Source organism: Cylas formicarius, unplaced genomic scaffold (genome assembly GCF_029955315.1).
Source record: "Cylas formicarius isolate icCylForm1 unplaced genomic scaffold, icCylForm1.1 PGA_scaffold_7__23_contigs__length_41026272, whole genome shotgun sequence".
Classification (NCBI taxonomy): domain Eukaryota; kingdom Metazoa; phylum Arthropoda; class Insecta; order Coleoptera; family Brentidae; genus Cylas; species Cylas formicarius.
The window spans coordinates 13,104,371-13,123,271 of record NW_026844352.1 but is presented as its reverse complement, the minus strand read 5'-3'; the positions used below and the strand labels follow the sequence as shown (position 1 = coordinate 13,123,271).

At 33.6% G+C, this 18,901-nt stretch overlaps 1 protein-coding gene across 3 annotated transcripts in view; it reads right to left on the bottom strand.

Annotated features, from left to right (window-relative positions):
* The window catches only part of LOC132705205 (AF4/FMR2 family member lilli), a 166,841-nt gene that overhangs the window by 82,896 nt on the left and 65,044 nt on the right, over positions 1-18,901 (bottom strand). For all 3 annotated transcript variants that reach the window (XM_060675661.1, XM_060675662.1, XM_060675663.1), the window contains exons 3-4: positions 4,449-4,654; positions 1,389-1,713 (exon numbers count right to left, since the gene is read on the bottom strand). In XM_060675661.1, the coding sequence (XP_060531644.1) occupies positions 1,389-1,713; positions 4,449-4,654 (531 nt within the window). The remainder of the gene's footprint in view (positions 1-1,388; positions 1,714-4,448; positions 4,655-18,901) is intronic.

The following is an 18,901-nucleotide window of genomic DNA, read 5'->3' as shown; positions in this document are numbered from 1 at the left end:
TAAAGATTGTGAAAAAGGTTATTTTTTATATGCAAATGCTTACAAAAAAAATGGAACCAAATAACTGACAACTACGAACTATAGGCGAGAAGCACTGTATAACACAGGCTCCTATACGCAGCGGCAGTGACTATTTTAATTACAAACAAAATCTTAGTATAGTTAGAATTTTAGGATAGAATTTCTGATGACGGTGTCATAAAAAACTCAGAACTCAAAAACTACAAAGCAATGATTATTTTTCCATCTGACAAACCTCTATCCGGTACGCAAATGAAAGTCCTCAAATTTTCAATTACAGATTTTGTCGCGCAAGGCGATTAATCGAAAATGTTTTTGGCATAATGTCTTCTATGTTCAAAGTCACCAGAAAAAGCAACAATGGTAGTTCTGCCATGCATTTATTTACACAAGTTCTTAAGAAAGAGCAAACATTCACGGAACATTTAAACACCACCAGGAACATTAATATAAGCATGATGGGTGTTTGGCGCCAAGAAAAAGGAAACAACAAGTGATTTCTTCCATTAACTGAGAAAGCAAGAAAACCCTACTAATAATCAAGCTATTAGATATGAATACGCAGAATAATTTATGACCGATTAATGTATTTATGTATTTATATATTACTAATAAAAATATATTGTTTACCTCAGTATTTTTTGTTGGGACAAACTTATCCAAACAAACCCATGTTGTTCTTAACCTCACTGCTTTCACATTTCAGTGCATCGTCCCAGACATCTCGTTTCTTTGTTTTGCCTTTATAAAAAACTTCGGTAGGATTCCACAAACGTTTTTGAAACAACGAAGTTGTGTTATTCCACTACATTTTTCAGATAAACTATTTTCAAATCGACATCAACAGACAATTCGCAGAGACGTCCACATATAAATTAAGCAGAACGAATTATCCAGCAATTTTTCTTTGATCTAAGCGAAGCTCTGTGCAAAGGCGGATGGACACATTCGTTCGCCTTCGTCCGTTGTATGTACGCGCCTTAAAACCACTAACTTTTATAGTTCAATAATGATTTACAACTTCATTAAGAAACAGAGCATGCCAACGCAGAAAACCAACGGCGCCTGATATGACACATTATCAAAAGTTCAATAATCAACACCAATTTTCATAAATTTGCGTGGATTCGCTGATCACAATTTTTGGCGCCATACGATAAAATGGATGAAACAGATCTGATCCCACGATAGCCATTCGAAGTAAATTTTAAAAAAATCCGTATCTATCCCAGCTGAATCGATACATTCCGGAAAACAAACCAAACCGCTATGGCAATTCGCCTTTTATTGCTTGTTTACAGCCTCGTACATTTGTTCTAATGTCGTTCAAAAAGTCACCATAAAACTGCTTTACACAAAACCCTTACCTGGTCGTAACCCCGAGAACCCTTGTCGACTCCGTGTCTTATCGACGACGAAGAAGATGTGATCGAGGCCGCCTGGGTGTGATGCAACGGTGCCGGAGGTGGGCCCTTGGCGGTCATTATGCCGCCGTTGGACCTGTGACTCGTTGCTGCCGTACTGCTGCCATGTTTGACGGGCTGACCAGGGTAGCCGCCTCTGCCGCCATAGGGCGGTTTCCCCTCTGCTGGCTTCACGTAACCCCCTCTCTGCTGTCCGCCCGGTGGATGATGCGGTGGGTGGTGGTTCGGCTTTTTGAATTCCAACCGGGAATCGGGAGAGGTTTGATGTCTAGAAAGAACGTTAATTTTTTTTTTGTCGAATAAAGAGATGATATCGTTAGCTTTGATCCAATCGCAGTCAGAAACCGGTTTGGAACTGGAAATTCCTGTCACTCAACCGATTTCTGCCAGGCAAAAAACATTCATTGTATCAAAAAGCACCTGAGTGACAGGAATTTACAGTTGAAGACCAAGCAGTACTACCATCCCAATTTACATGGTGGCCCAATAATGTGCTTTATGTCCCATTCTATTTAAAAAATGTTTCAAAGAGTGCAGAAATAAAATCGAACGAAACATATTACTAATTATACAGTGTTACGGGTATTGAAAAACAAGAATAATGGTCACACACGACCATCACAATTTTATAAGAAATAGAAAATATACAGGGTAGTTCAAAAACTAATAACGTCTCTTTTTTAAAATGAAACACCATTTTGTTAGTTTTGGTTAGTTTCGATTCCAGCCATCGCAGTTTCTTTTCCAAAACCAATTTTCTCTACTCTACTCTACTGGATAAGGCAAATTAATGAAAATATCGCATTAGCATATTGTCATCAGTTAATGGTTCGTTTTTTCAAAAGTAATAGAAAATTCGACACAGAAGTCGAAAATGGAATTAAAAAAATGCTGTTAGATTTGAAAAAAGGAATTTGGTATCGACATCCACTTTTTAACAAACCTTGTCTATTTACTGCAACAATTGTGAAAAGAAAAACTTATGTAGAAGGTGTTTACTGGGTAATGCGTGCCAAACGTGATTTCAAGATAAGTCATACGCCACCTAGTGGTCAATTGGACATCATTCTATAGTACATTAACTTTATTGATTTATTATTATTCCAGTGGACGTTGGGCTCTTGGGCTTACCAAACTATTGTTTTTGTTATTATTTGTTGTTTACAAGTGGTGGAAAATAAAATTCGCAATATTTCTAAAGTAGTAACAGTGACATCCAGAGCTGAATTTCAAATCATTACTGTTGTATACCTAAATGTCACTCATGAGTGAATACAGATTCAGGAACTGGGCTTTCATTTGTCCTCAACAGAAAGTCGCCAAAAAGTTTATATGGAAACCAAGTCGTGAAAAGAATTCATCGAAATCATTGTCTAGTCACACGCAATATTTAATAACAAATCGATTCATACTTGGAATGTTCATTAATTGCCTCCAATATACCTCAGATATTTTTATTAGGTCTAATGTTGTCGCGCCATTTCGCTTAAAACAGGAATCTTTTCAAAAAATCATTTAAAATTATTGAATTTCCCAGTAGACTTTGTATATGAAACACTTGAATTTTTGCACATTTACCGAGATTTACTAGAGATTACACAACTGTAATACACAAACGTAAAAATAATTATAGGACACAGTGACGGTTCTCGAATTTTAATGTGACGTCAAATTATTGGGAAAAATATTTTTAAAAACTTTTTAAACAAGTTTTCCTAGAGTTTCTTTATCCTTCATTTTGCTGTCCATAAACGTTAAAAATGGAGCCAAACGCATTACCAAGAGTTTAGTAAAGTGCCTATGTAATGAGGATTTTTTTTCTGATTGTTTAAATGGAGCACCCTGTTTTGTGTTCAGCAATTGCCCCTCTACGACATTTTTTTAAGGTTTCCTGATAACTATCCATTCGAGTTTTTCCGTAATATTCAGTTATCGTAATTTAGTGAGCCCTGACCATAAACGGTACATTAATATTGTACAGTTATATAGTCGATATACTCTGCTTGCTATATACTAGCAACGATTAACGTAATAGTTAATCAATTATTTGAATTTAAAATGTAAATGTTCCACTTCTATATCCACTCACTAGATAGCGGTAAGATACCGTATTTTGTAAATCGTTAAAAAAAACGCAACATTAAAAGTGATAAAGAGGCAAAGCTCTTTGGACACTGAACGCTCCAATAAAAAAATAAGAGAATAATTAGTTTTCATGTCGTAAAACTGGCAAGAGCTCAGAGTACGAAAGGCCAAAGTTCATGTATGAAGTAACTAATTACTCAGGCACTCTCAGTAATGCATTAAGGCCCATTTTTAGTAATAAAAAAGCAGCAGATTGAAAGATACAAAAGATTATAGGAAAATACGTTTTTTTTTTTGTTATCTTCCACAATGAAAATTTTCCGGTAAATTGAATAACTCAGACATTAAATCACACGAGTTAACAAAACTACTTTGTCTAAGTAGCCGAATTATAACCAAAGGCCTAATAAGAATATCGTTACAATAGTGGTATTCTATAAGTGTTGCGAAAGGATTGTATAATAGTTTGCAAATCAGCCTTGTTCTATCAAATTTACCACTAAAACCTATATGACATGGGAATAATTAACCAATTTTTGTATTGTATTTCTTAAGTTAATTCTCTGATTTGGTTTTAACATATTAAAACCGTTTTAACTTTGCATCAACTTTGACGATTTATATAGATGCCATTTTAAGATTTTTTTTTTCAAAAATAACCTAACTTTTTAATATATTTTTTTTAATTAAAAAATATCAACGTCGCCAATCTCATGTTGGCTTCTTCAGAGCTTAACTTTCAAGTTATGAAGAATCCAACAGAATGATTGGCGAAAACTCAGCAAGAGGAACCCAGAAGATGTCAATTTCAACCATATTTTGCAGCCAAAACTTGGGGAGAGACACTCGAAAAATTTTATAGTTCAAAAACTATTGCGATTCAAAACTAATCACTGACGAATCACAAATGGCTCTCACCTGTTGTTTGAACCACCTGATGGTGACGTTGCCGATTGGTGAGCTGTGTGATGGCGGGTCGGGGGACCACCGGGACTGGGAGGTACGCCATCCACCCCTATCAGACCCGACGAGTCCTTTTGGTCTATTAAATGTCGCAGGCGCTGAAAATCACCAAGCTTGCTCTGAATCTGCTGGGTGACTGGGTCACGAGTGGATGGACTGACCTGTAACAAACACAATGTTGTAACGTCGCGTTGGAAGCAAACAAATCGAATAAAAAGTTCACCACGTGTGAGTAATGCTTTGTCACCAATTTAAGTTACATGGATCGGAATATTAAATAATAATAATAAGTTTAAAAAACAATTAAGTAGCTATAGTCTAAAGTTTCAGAGACACACACTCATAATCAGAATGATCGCAGAAACCTATCTAAAAACTAAAAAGTTAAAACAAAGACGCCACGAGTCGTCGACCTAAAGAAAGGAGATAACTGAAGTGTGTAAGGTTAACTTCACTACATAAAAATGTAGGACGTTCAATTTCACATTAAAATTGGATTAATGTAAATAATTTTGATATTGCTATCGAACCCCAGCGGATACAGAATGGGAAAACATGAGAAAACACAGATTCGAAACAGCTGCAGGAAAATTCAATATGATCATATCGACACAGAAGACACGACCATTGACAATAGCGAGAGAACCCAGAAGATGCAAACTGGCAATTTATAATAAAAGTGTGGAGTAGGTTATGTCTTTTAAGTATCTAGGGGCTAACATCACGAGCAATAGGAACCTGAAACAAGAAGTAAAAATGCAAACAATAGTAGCATCTAGGATATCGGGGTTCCTTCGAACCGTGATATGGAGGAATAAGTATCGAAAGCAAAACACGGATATATAAAACTTGTGTTAGACCAGTTTTGACATACGCCATAGAAACGAGGGCGGAGACTGCAACTACTAAACAGATTCTTAGAACGACCGAGATGAAAACATTACGTTTAATCACAGACAGAATAAGGAGCAAAGAAATTAGAAGAATGTATGACGTTCCGGATATAGTGAGATGGGCCAGAACTAGAAGAAGAGCATGGAGAGGTCATGTCAATAGAATGGAAGAGGATCGACTGGCGAAAATCGCAAAGGAAGAGATACCCAATACAAGCAGACCTCCCGGAAGACCACCAAAGCGCTGGTATAAGAGCTGGACCTCGGAGTCACAACTTATGTTGCTTCCTTGAAAACACAAGACATAGTCTTAAAATAAGAAGAAGAAGAAGAATACGGAATATGAAGATGGTACACAGACAACTCAAGTGCCAAACCGAACTTAAAACAATTAAATGGAAAAACCCATCTTAAGGTAATTATATAAATTTTCAAGGAACCTCTAAACCCGGAAAAAGATTCCTTAACATTTCAATATGTTCTAACTAGTTCGATTTTTTAATTAATTTTACATTGATCCATAAGAACTACATTCACCTAAGGTATTTAATTTCTCCACTTTTCCTATTGATTCTTTTTCTGCATGTCCACTTCTTGCCATCATCCATTTCTATTAATATAGTTCCAAGAGCCATTCTCAGTTCTAATTACGAGGTTAATCTTACCAGTTTGGTCAAATTCATTTAAGCGATTTCTTAAAGAACAATGATGTTTTAAATCATATAAAAAACGACTATGACTGCGTCCGAGACAAAACTAACAAAAAATGTTCGCTTTGCTATATCGAAAACTACAATAAATCTAATTAACACAAAATTGGCCACTAATTAAATAATTTCATAATAATTAAATAATACATAAACTTGATAAGTTTCTCCAAAGCTATTTAAGTTTGTTAGACCCTTTAACATTAGTCAATTCACAACAAGCTAACCAAACAAAGAGCAACATTTTTGTTATTATTGGATGTTTATTTAAGTCGTTTCGCCGATGTGTTTGTTTATTTCGCACGACCGTGACCATAGTCATTTATTATTTATGAGGTGTTGATGCTGTCGAGCGACGTTCGCGATACATAACATAATCAATTTCATCGAAACTTTGCAAGTGCTCATAGGTGGGGGCAATTTATTGTTGGTTAGGAAAAACTTGAAGGATTAAAAAAAAAGTGTTAAAGCTAAATGCACTTACTGGAGAGAGGTTTTGGTTAGTTACCTAAGTGATTATTTCAAAAGATAAGAGGTAGTTAGGAATGCGTCCTTATACAGAAAGCATTTTATTATTTAAAAATTAATTTCAATTTCTCACGGAAAGTGTTAATACATTGTTGTTTTGTCCAATATTTACCTTAGAAACATCCTTGTGCGAGAAGGAAATTGCAAAAACTGTTTCTTTACTTAATAGAGGACTTAATCCCAGTGCTGCTGCAAATGAAGTGAATGATTTGGGTAGATACATTGCACTTCCGTGAAAATGCAAGTTATCACAAAATTTTAAATACAAAACTATATAGAAGCAATCAATTTTCTTCTTTAAGAAAGTTATAAAAAATACAACTTCTAAAGTTTTTACAGTATATTATAATGCGTGTGTATAAGTAGCTATACGTAACATTTTATAGTATTGTTTAACTTTTGAATGTTATGAAATTAATTATAAATCTTTTATACCCCTACTTTTCCTACCGCAGTTCGGCCCTGCACTATATCTTTTTACATACGACGTCTGTTCAAAAAGTAAGGTGACTTTTAAGTTTAATCAAAAATCAACAACTAACCAATCCTCGGAGCCCTTATCGAAAGCACTTTCTGGTATAGCCTTGAGATCTTCCAGCGATTTTTTCTTTATCTCCTCAATGGTTCTAAACCTCCTTCCTTTCGTCGGTTTCTTGAGTTTTGGGAACAGGAAAAATTCGCATGGGGCCATATCGGGTGAATATGGTGGCTGAGACATGATTATGGTTTTGTTTTTGGCCAAAAAGTTAGACACAAGCAACGATGAGTAAGCAGGTGCATTATCGTGATGCATAATCCATGAATTGTTTTCCCACAATTCAAAAATGCACCTAAGTAATGGCTAATAACGCAAAGAACAGTGTGGCAAACTTATTTTAGATTTTTTTATATAACTTTATGTAAAATAACCTAAACAAAACGAAATACGAATCACGAAAATTCGTGAGGCAATCTTTTTTTAGTCGACCAACCATGAAGCGCAGAAAGTTCCAAAAGCAATAACTAGTTGTGTTTTTTTTCTTCACAATAAAACTCTTACCGTTTCCGAGATGGCAATAAATAATCATCATTAATATTTATAGCTGCATATTTTAACTAAACTTTATTACCATCAAATTATTTAAGCTCGCTTTAAAAAAAATTGAAACGATATAAAAAAAACGATTCTCAAAGTGACTTTCATTTTTATAATTTTTCATTATGAATTATTTTGAAGATTTAGGAAGGTTAACTTTGTAAAGTGTTTTTAAACAGATCTGAATCGAACTATTAGAGAAATATAACAGTTTTGTTTCAATGTTCAGAGCGAGGTTCGTCTTCTCGAAAAAAATAAAGTACAACCCTGTACAATCTTATAAATCGTTACCGACGAAAGAGAAAAATGGAAAATCTTTCAATCGAATTCAATTCTGCCAAGAATAGCGCTCATATACGGTGCTAAAATTATGTTATTGATTAGTTAGCCGACACAATGACCTTTTGAGAAAGCGTAGGTGTAGTTTATCAAATATTTTTCGCCTTTTGTAAAGCTGATAGTGGGCGGGATTGCTTATTGTCATATTATTCCACTTATGAAATACTTTGCTCACTTTTTTTTTTGTTTTACTTACCCAGGAATTAATTTTCTGAAATTCCTAATAATCACTTACGATTTTTTGCTTCCATAATTTCGAAATGATGGGTAATACTTCGAACTATGCGTTACTATATTAAGGTTTCCATAGCAAGCAAACGAGCAGCAAAGCTCAAATTTTGCACTCTGTGCACAAATAATAAATAAGACCGCTTACTTTTGATGAAAATGTTGATAGTTCCGCTGGAGAGAACCGAACCGAAAGCCTACCCAAACACTAACCACGACTCATAACAGACGTCAATAATCCAAAAAATAAGCCAAAAATGCGTGTTGCATATTCAGGCATCCAAAGATAGAACATTTGTTTTGATGGTATGTAATGTAATTTTTGAATGCCACTCTATGGCTACTTCATAAGTAGTGCCTAAAACGGTTTATAAAAATAAATAACATTTAAACATACTTTTTAACGACCTAATGTATCAAACCAACTGGTTGATTGGTTTCAGATTCCAGTTGGAGCGCGAGAAAAAAACATAACGCGGCGTTAATAATCTAAAAACTATGCAAAAAATGAGGGTTGCATATTTAGGCGTCCAAAGTTAGAACATTTGTTTTGATGGTATAACCAAATTTAATTTTTGAATGCCACTCTATGGCTGGAGGGCATCATCACTTAGGTATTTTAGAATCGTGCCCAAAAGCAGTTTATACGAAGGTGGGGTGAAAAGTTTCCATCCTGATCAAGAGGTGACGCAATCTTTGAAGCGGCGTCCTACAGTATCATTTCTACCGAGCTCATATGTACAGTTTCAGCCCAATCGCTACGTTATTTTGCGTTTGAGACAACATTGCGCAAGACACTTCGTGAAAAAAAATCGGAAAAACGTGCAGTCATCAAATACTTCTTATTTATAAAATGATTGAGAAAATCCATCAAATAGTGTTGGAAGACAGCAAGTTGAAAGTGAAGGAGATAGCTGAGACCTGTAGGATGTCAATTCGAAAAAACATTTCCACCGACAATTTGGCGCTTTATGGGCGTAATCCAAAGGAACTTTTGAGTAGATTCATAACTGTTATTGAGACTTGGGTCCATTACTACACTCCTGAAAATAAAGACCAGTCAAAGCAGTGGGTTGCAAAAACGAGACCGAACTCCAAAGAAGGCTGGTTATGGCTGGTTATGGCTGCTGTTTTTTGGGATGCGAGAGGAATTATATACATTGATTGCCTTGAAAAGGGTAAGACTATCATTGGTCAATACTAACCAGAGTTCTAAGTACGAGGTGCAAATTAAACGATCTCATTTGGCGAATAAAATAAAATTGTTTCATAACGATAACGCACCACCGATTGCTGCAACGTCCAAAATTCACGAATTGAAGTTTGAATTGATGCCGCACTCTACTCTCCAGACTTAGTCCCCAACGAGTATTGCCTGTTTCCTAACCTCAAAAAATGGCTTGGCGGTATAAGATTTAATAGCAACGAAGAAGTTGTCAAATCTGTAAATCAGTATTTTGAGAAGCTTCACGGATCTACGTTTAAAACTGGTATAACCAAATTGAAACACCCTCATGAAAAATTAAGTTGAAAAATAAAGCAAAAAAAAAAAGATAAACGTCGTTTTTCTTCGTCAGGTCCGAAACTTTTCACCCCACCATCGTATAAATATATAAATAACATTATACATATAACGCGGCGAAAGTGTTATAATGTTGTAAGTGTAACATTTTATTATTTATCGCGAAACATTTAGATAAGGCCGGTAAATAGTGGACCCTGTAAATAACCGCATCGGTTTTAAGTCAAGGATATCCAATGACCCGTTACGCGGCTAACGCAGTGCGCGGTTTCGACAACAGATGCCGCCACGACGACCTCGCAATAACAAAGCGAGGCTTACAGTTTGCGACGAACAGTTAAGCAGCAATTCGACGGTTTTTCTTGACACCTACTTGACGAAATTAACTTACTTATGGCCCCGGTTGAACAAAAATAAACAAAAATAACAAACGGCTAAACTGATCGATCGGAAGAGCGTGTGTGCACTTTCACCAAGCACGTTAATGGGATTTTAAATAGCGTTTTCAATTTATTAATTATATCTGAATGCGTGTAAATCAGCTAGCAGAATAGATTGCGGGCAGTTTATTAAATTATTCTCACGAAGAACAACATCCAACCACGATCTGATCGCCGACCGGCAATTAATTAATTGCGAGAATTTACTCACTGATGAGTTCAGCGAGAAAGAAAAAACGCACTTATTCACTGGCCTATATAGAAGACGCACTTGTAGGCGATTGGTTAGCATACGTGGCCTAGAATTATAATAATAAGAATAATAATAATAACACGTTCAGATCATTACAAAAAAAAGTAAAAAGGAACTAGTGACAAAAAAGAGACAATCAAGGTAAACATACAATTTTTACAAATTCATTCATTTTTATATTCTATAGCATATTTTTTATTTTGTTTATGGCTAAAAAAATTATTTTCATCTAACGGCATCCGCAGAGTAAAATGAATTGTTAAATAAAAATGTCTTGCGGTAATTCTTGAACTTCAAAATGTTCATGATTATAATAATAATTTATAACATAACGCAAAAAGGAGCTGGGAGGCAATGAAAAAGTCCCCGGTGAATACGGAAATTATTTCTATTTATTGCGGCATATTTATGAAAATCTACATGAACTCCATACCTCAATTTGCTTTTATAATTTACAGTGGCCGAAAAAAGTATGATTTTTTAATATCATAAGCACATCTATTTTTAAAAATTATTGGCACCGCATACATAATTATGTTTTTTAAAACGGTCTTCAGTCTTTTTACAAAGAACTATTTTCCTTCAGATTCATATTTTTTAATTTTAAAGAAAGTTAAAACGAAAGCGGGAAATACGTATGAATTTTTTTTTACAAAAATATGATTTATTATTTTTAGTATTTGTAGCGTAGTCTTGGGCATTTAAGACCTCGCCTTTCTAGGCAATTCATTTTTGTACAGTTTCTGTAGTTTCTTTTCTACTCTGATTCAACGATGCTATAGCGTTCCTGTTGATTTTTAATATTGATATAAAAGTAGAGTTGTTTTCTTTTTTAAACCATTCCTTCATTATCATGATCATTATCATGATGAAATCGTCGTCGCAATGGCATCTCTTCTTCTGCAAACAGGCGCAGTGTATTTTCCTATATTTCTTTGTCTGGAAATCGATCTACATTACCCAGTACTTGAATTACTGACCTTCTCCCAGGTGGAGAAAAACCTCCTCCATGTTTCACAGTAGGAATCTGGTATTTTACCTTGAATCTTGGGCCAACTTCTTTCATGTCTGTATTCCATTTTTCTCTTGACCAAGACAGACGAAATCTGGCAAACTACATTCGAGCTTTTCTATTCTTCTTTGAGAGAAGAGGGTTTTTAACAGCGACGCTTCCATGAAGACCTCCGTTGATTGAACGGTTTCTTGCCATTCTACTGGTTATTTCAATGCCAAACTCTCATCTGCCAACTTAGTAGTCGATATTTTACCAGATCTTTCCGATGCATTCTCACATCACCACGACTTTCATATTTTTGTAGCATTTTCGCTACAGCCCTTATATATTTAAAGACCGACTTTTTTCCTCATTTCATATTAGTAACGGCGGCTATTCATAATAAATAACTATTTTTTCTTTAGAACGCAAATTATAAAAAGTTTCCATAGTTATTTCCAATCGCAAATCCCTAATCGCAAAAAAAAATGTATGGAAATTAAAAAAACTCTAGCTTACTTCCAAGCATTAATGATATAAACATTATTAAAAATTCCCATACTTTTTACCACCACTGTATATTAAAATACAAAGCAAATAGATCGATATCGCAATCAGTATTTTTAAAGGTTTCCATACAACTAAAGCAGGTCAAAAAGGTGTCGGCGTTGGTTTTTTGTGCCTACACAACAATGTTATAGGAGATCGTTGAACACCAAAGCGTAGTAAACGTTTACTGGTGCCTTCCCAATGAGAGTTTGTTTTAAAGAGCTTTACATAAACAATTTTAAATTGACTTTAAAACACAGTCAATATGGTGCTCATCAATTGTCGCGAGTAGAAATTTGGTAGTCTTCTCGGTCTTAACACTATAAAAAAATTAAAAATCTAAAGACCAATTTAACGGAGTTTGCCTTATCATTGAAATTTGGAGACAAACTGTCTTGATATTGATTTGGTTAATTGATTTTGATATTATTTTTATTATTTTAAATACATATATACAGGATGTTCCAGAAAGGCTAAAGAGGTATGACATTAGGAAAATGGTCGTCCTATTTTAAAACTAGGTTTCTACAAAAATGTCTAATGTTAACCACAGTTAAAGTGCGTATTACTATGTTTTAATCCTCTTTGACCTATGTCTGAAACGAAAAGTGGTGGGGTGTGTATTTTCTTAAATAAATGTCCATATCTCCAAAAAGATTTTAACGCATTTTGATAAACCTTGCGATTGCGAAAAAATAAAATAAATAAAGATTAGATAATCAAATAAGGGATCAACAAAGTAGTGAAAAGCGCAGCTCATTATGTTTTCCTTTTACCCTTACGTAAAATATGAATAAAAGAAGTGAAAAAAAGTTGGATTTTGGACAAAGTATCCGCTTTACAGGTTGTTATTAATGTTTTATTCTATTAAATTTTCGAAACAAACGCTAATTTAGTAGTTAGGATGCCAAATAAACGATATTTAAAATCAAAATAAAATGTTATTATTAAGGTTTATTTCTTTTTTTTACAATTACATTTTGTCATGTTTAACTGGCTTCACATATTTAGTAATTTCTACTGACGTTATTAACTATTAACGTAAAGTGGTAAAAGTGGTAAAATGTGAAAAACCATTTTATTGATATCTAATTATTCAGAATGTAACAAATAAAATGCTAATTTATAATTTAGGATGCCAAATGATATTTAAATTCAAAATAAAATGTTTAAAATTATCTTTATTTTTACAATACATTCGAAGGGCACCAAATTGCCGGGTAACTGGCATGTCTACGTTTTTAAATATTTAGTGTTTTTACTTATTGTTCCATTAATAATTAGGTTTAGTCAACTAACCAAAACTCATCGATTGTTGAAGACTAGCAAATTTTATTAATTATCGTAATATTTAAGCAGTAAAATGTGTAAGACAAATATTAATGCCATAAATATTTAACAAATTTAAACTAAATGTTTTATTCATTTTTTAAAAGGGTTTTCACATTTTTCTACTCAAATGCGTCAACAGTTAATCAAATTAGTTAATCTCCAATAATTGATTACTGACCGTGGTAGTGATTAAGCATAATTGTTAACCGAATGAAACAATAAATATTTGGAACCAGTTAAACAACAAAACGTAAAAATATCAGCAATGGGGGTGGTAATTTGGTGCTGTTTTGTAATAAACATAAATAACAACATTTTTATTTTGATTTTAAATTAATTCAAATTAATAATAACAGTCCCTAAAATGGATTTTTTTCCCAAAATCCAACTTTTTTTTTTCAGCCTCAAGTTCTTTTCATCACTTTTTAGGGTAGGATAAAGATATTGAACTGCGGTCTTTGCTAGGTAAGATAGTACCTCACTGAAACAATGCTTAAAATTAGAAATTTTGATAGAAACCAAGTTTTAAACTGCAAGATATCAATTACGTTCCCTGGTGGCCATTTCAGAAACTTGAAAATAATTTCCAACATCAGCTGGTATATTTATTAAATTAATCCCAATATGCCATTTTGGCTGTTTTTACACGACGACGCAATGAGGTCATTTCATTTTTTTAGGAATGAATAGATGAAAAGCTATGTTTCAAAATATTAGTATATTATGCAACAATTGTGGTAAATGACATTTGAGTCACGAGTTATTTGATAAACGAGTGACTTACTATACTTTTTCTAAGACCGTGCGAAAACATCCGATTGCTTCCAAACCCGTGCGGTAATATCCCGGAAGTGACGCTTTCCGCATGCTATTTTACAGAAGGGAGTAGAAAAATTATTTTATGCTATAAAATTAAAGAAAACAATCCAAGCATATTTTTTAACGTACTGGCGCTGCTGATACAGGTTAGACACGAAAATACTTGAAATATTTATTAGTAAACAATCACTGGCAACTTGGGAGTTTAGTTTTATTTATATTGTGTTGCGTTGTTTCTAAAGTATATTTCCCCTTTCTGGTTGTAGGCTTTTAAATTTAGAGATAAAGGTTTTAATAATTGACATAAAGTAAGATTTTTAATCCTTTAGCGCAACACAAATTTTATATTTGGTGCAACCATATTTAATAAGAATGAAGAATAAGAATTTTATAAAAAAGCCGAAAAAATTCTTTTTAAGTCGCCAAAGCATTGCTAATTATTGTAAACATATAAGAAATCATAAAATTAAAATCCTACTAAATTAATCGCGGATAGCCATGTTTGAAGTAAACATTATGATTGTGCTTGATTGTTAGGATTTTGATTATTTTGATTATTAGGAAATTTTGTCTCCTCCAGGACAATTAACATTAACATTATCTGAGAAAGCAGAGTTAGTTTTAATGTGAAGAAAATTATAAACCAGTGTGTGACATTCAGATAAACACATACAGGGTCCTTAGAGTGTAAATACAATAGGAATGAACGTCTTCAAAATGTATATAATGAAGAAAATCAACTAAAAGTACTTTACGCAGTTGTTGAATACCCCAGAAGATGAACCCAAGAAATTTCGGATTATACGGAGGCTCCAGTTTTGATATCGAGGGATAACCTGTGCAGTAAAAAGAAATCCCAAATGTTGCACCAAAAACAATGTATGTAAAAAACAATTAAATGTACGAGGTGTGTTCAAAAGACTTTTGTGATTGGACAGGATAAGTACATTCGATCTTCGATATTTTTTTTGTTATGATGGTACACATGTCCCTAATATATGTTCACAGTTTCAGTCAGTTTGCACGTTTAATTATTGTTTGTGTGGCAGGAGCGTTAGACGTGTTTTCTGCTATCAAAAAAAATTGAACAAAGAGTTTGCATAAAATTTTGTGTAAAAAATGGAATAGAGTGCTGCAAAACACTTGAAGTGGTGACAGCGGCATACACTGAATCTACTTTGAGCAAAAAAAATATGTTTATAAGTGGTACAACCTGTTCCAAGATGGCCGAGAAGACGCCGCGCTCTGGACGCTCCAGCACGTCAATAACTGATGAAGGCGTTGAAGAAGTGAAACAAATGGTGTTCAAAAATAGTCGAATTGCTATTAGAGAAGTGTCTGAAGACGCATCTCTATTGGCTCGTGCCATACAATTTTTTCCGAACTTTTTGGTATGCAACGTGTAGCAGCAGAATTTGTTCCGAAACTGCTTAATTTTGAACAAAAGGACCGTCTAAGGAGCATCGCTCAAGAGCTGTTATAACTGGTGACAATTATGGGTATATGGATGTCGAAACAAAGCCCATTCGTCCCAATGGAAGAACCCAGAATGTCAAGGTTTTGCTTAGTGTTTTGTTGGCGTAGCATATCAAGAATTCTTACCAAAAAGAGGTACGCTCAATAAAGAGTATTACTTTGAAGTTATGCGCCGTTTGCGTGAAGCAATTCGAAGAAAACGTTCGGAACAGTGGATTTTGCATCACAATAATGCGCCTACTCAGTCATCGTTGCTTGTGTCTCTCGTTTTGGCCAACAACAAAACCACAATCATGACTCGGCCACCATATTCACCGCATATGGCCCCTGTGACATTTTCCTTTTCCCAAAACTGAAGAAACTTATGAAAGCAAGGAGGTTGAGGAAATAAAGAGAAAATCGCTGGGAAAACTCAAGGCTATTCCAGAAAGTGTTTCGAGGATTGGGAAAAAACCTTGTGTATTATATCTGGGGGGGGGGGGATCACTTTGAAGAGGACAACATTAATTTTGATGAATAAATAAATACTTATTGATAAAACTTAAAACTCACCTTGCTTTTTGAACACACCCCGTACATGCAAAAAAAAATACAATTTATACAAGTTACTAATTGTAATATTTAAACATATTTGTTGTACAAATATTTTTTCAAAATATTTTGCTCTATTACCTTCTCACTAATTATCCATTTAGGTGCCAAGAAGTGTCAAGTCCTGTAAAAAAATATTTTTTAGGGACCATGTCAATAATTAAAAACGATTTTTGCCGTCTGCTGCGAACATAGCATACCATAGAAGACATTATAACATTAGTGATTCCGAAAATTCTGATCAATAACGGTACAATGGAACACATTTTTTAGTTACTTTATGTAATTGTGACCCAGTTATTAGTTAAATAGAAATAATATGATTAGGAATTAACACAACTTAAATTGTTTTAAAACCAAAGATTTAAAACCATAGTTGTGTGTATCCAACAAAGTCTATACTTGCTTTTCTCTACTGTTCGTCCCTCTACAGCAATGAGATTGCTTCAATTGTTTTCAATTTACAATTGGAGCCGAGATTTATTACAACATTGTAAGATACAAGTCGAGGTGTCCGCGCCATCTACAAATTTCCAAGTCCAAGTGCGAAAACAACACACCACGTATATGAATTAGATTCAAACGAGTGGGATTTTATTATCAGAGTTCGTCGCATTTAAATTTTGCCGTCGAAATATTTGGACGGAGTCCAATGATTACTAATTTGGCACAAAAGGTTCCAAAATATAGATCACATTGCGAGTTCGAGTAGAGAATATTTGCCTCATAAAGATGTAAAAAAAAGTATCAAAATTAAATATACGGTATAGCAATAGATCGATAGGACTGGCTGTGAAATGCTTTTTCCGCAATGGATTATTATAACCTTCCCGAGTTGTTATTATGCGATCCGTGTATTGGGTTTTGTGAAACTTGACGAGCGACCTAAATTACATGTTCGCAACGCAATAGTTTGTTTTTTTTTTGTATTGAACGTTCAATATTTATTTCAGTCGATTCTCATTTTTTGATTTTTGAAAAAAATCTGAAATAATGGCTTTCGTTTAATCGACACCATTTACATAAATAAGGATTGTAAAGTTTTGTGAATATGCGGAAATGTATCGTTTCACGCGATAAGTGGAAGTATCAATAAAAATTTCACAAATTTAGTTTTTCGCTACGGTAAAGTTTGAAATGTATTGAATCATTAAATTATGACAAAATAAATAAGAACTAACAGTTCAGATTTTCACGAAATTATATATATTCACATGACAATTGACAATGACCGTGTCATTATCAAATGTAATATTTACAAACTACCTGTTACTATGTATACCGAAAAATGACAATAAAACCTTAATTAATGTTGTGAGAATTTAAGTTTAATAATGGAGACGTATTTAAATCTAATTGATCGTTAAGCAATACATTTGAATGTCTCACCTTGCTAATAGGAAAATTTTTAAAAAACAATAACAGGAAGTGTCCAAAATGTCAAAAATCAGGTGTCTACAGGTTGAAATGCGGATCATGACCTAAAATTTATATTGGACAAAGAGGTAGATCCTTCAAGAAACGCATTAACGAAAATAAAAGAGCGTTTAAAAACAATAGTCCAGATTCTAATTATGCTACACATTTAAACGCAGAAAAACACACTTTTCACGACAATTTTGATATTTTACATACAGCCACAAAGAGTAGAAAATTAAAATTATTGGAAGCCATGGAGATTAACAAAATGAGAAACTCAAATGTTCTGTTTAACCATCAATTAGACTTAAATACCTCTCCATTATTAACCTTAAATTCTCACAACATTAATAAAGGTTTTATTGTCATTTTTCCGTATACATAGTAGCAGGTAGTTTTTAAATATTACATTTGATAAACACAAGGTGTTGTCGAAACAATTGCAATGTGAATATATATACAATTTGGTGAAAATCTGAACTTTTAGTTCTTATTTATTTTGTTAAATGGATTTTTATCAAAATCTGAACTTTTAGTTCTTATTTATTTTGTTAAATGGATTTTTATCAAGTAAAAGCCACCTCAGTTCAAGAAATCATTATTTCGGGCATTTCTACAGCTACACAATTTTTAATTTAAAAAAAAGTTAGAAAAGATTTTTGGTTGGTTTGGCATTTTGGTTAAAAACGCGTCACATTAATTAATCTATACCGAACTCTTGTTCAATGGAAAATGTCTTTAGAAATAGAAACGAAGTACAAACACACATGAGTTGAAAACGATTATAAAAAGTTCAGGTTCAACCATCGAGAGTAATATAACTTTTTGCAGCAAGTAGAAAATATACAGGGTGGGTCCCAAAATTGATGCATAATAATGCAAATAATGCAATACCAATACCAAGAAACAATTTCGATGGACGAACATTTACAAGTTGATATCAGTCACGCGATCAACGTCATGCATGCATACAAATTTCAAAAATTCAATCTGAAAGTGAGGTGAAGAAAGTTTTTAAAATGTTTTTTTTTAAAGCTATGTATAAAGGAAAATTAAGGAGCGAAATTTTCGCATCCTTCGCAAAAAAATCCCATATTTAGCGACCATTGCGGGGGACATATTAGCGTTTAACTTTCTTAGAATTTTATAGACTTTTAGAGGAATATAAATTACTAATGTTATAAAAATATAATTTTTCGTAAATGTACAAAAATGACTTGAATTGAAGTCCAACTGACGTCTC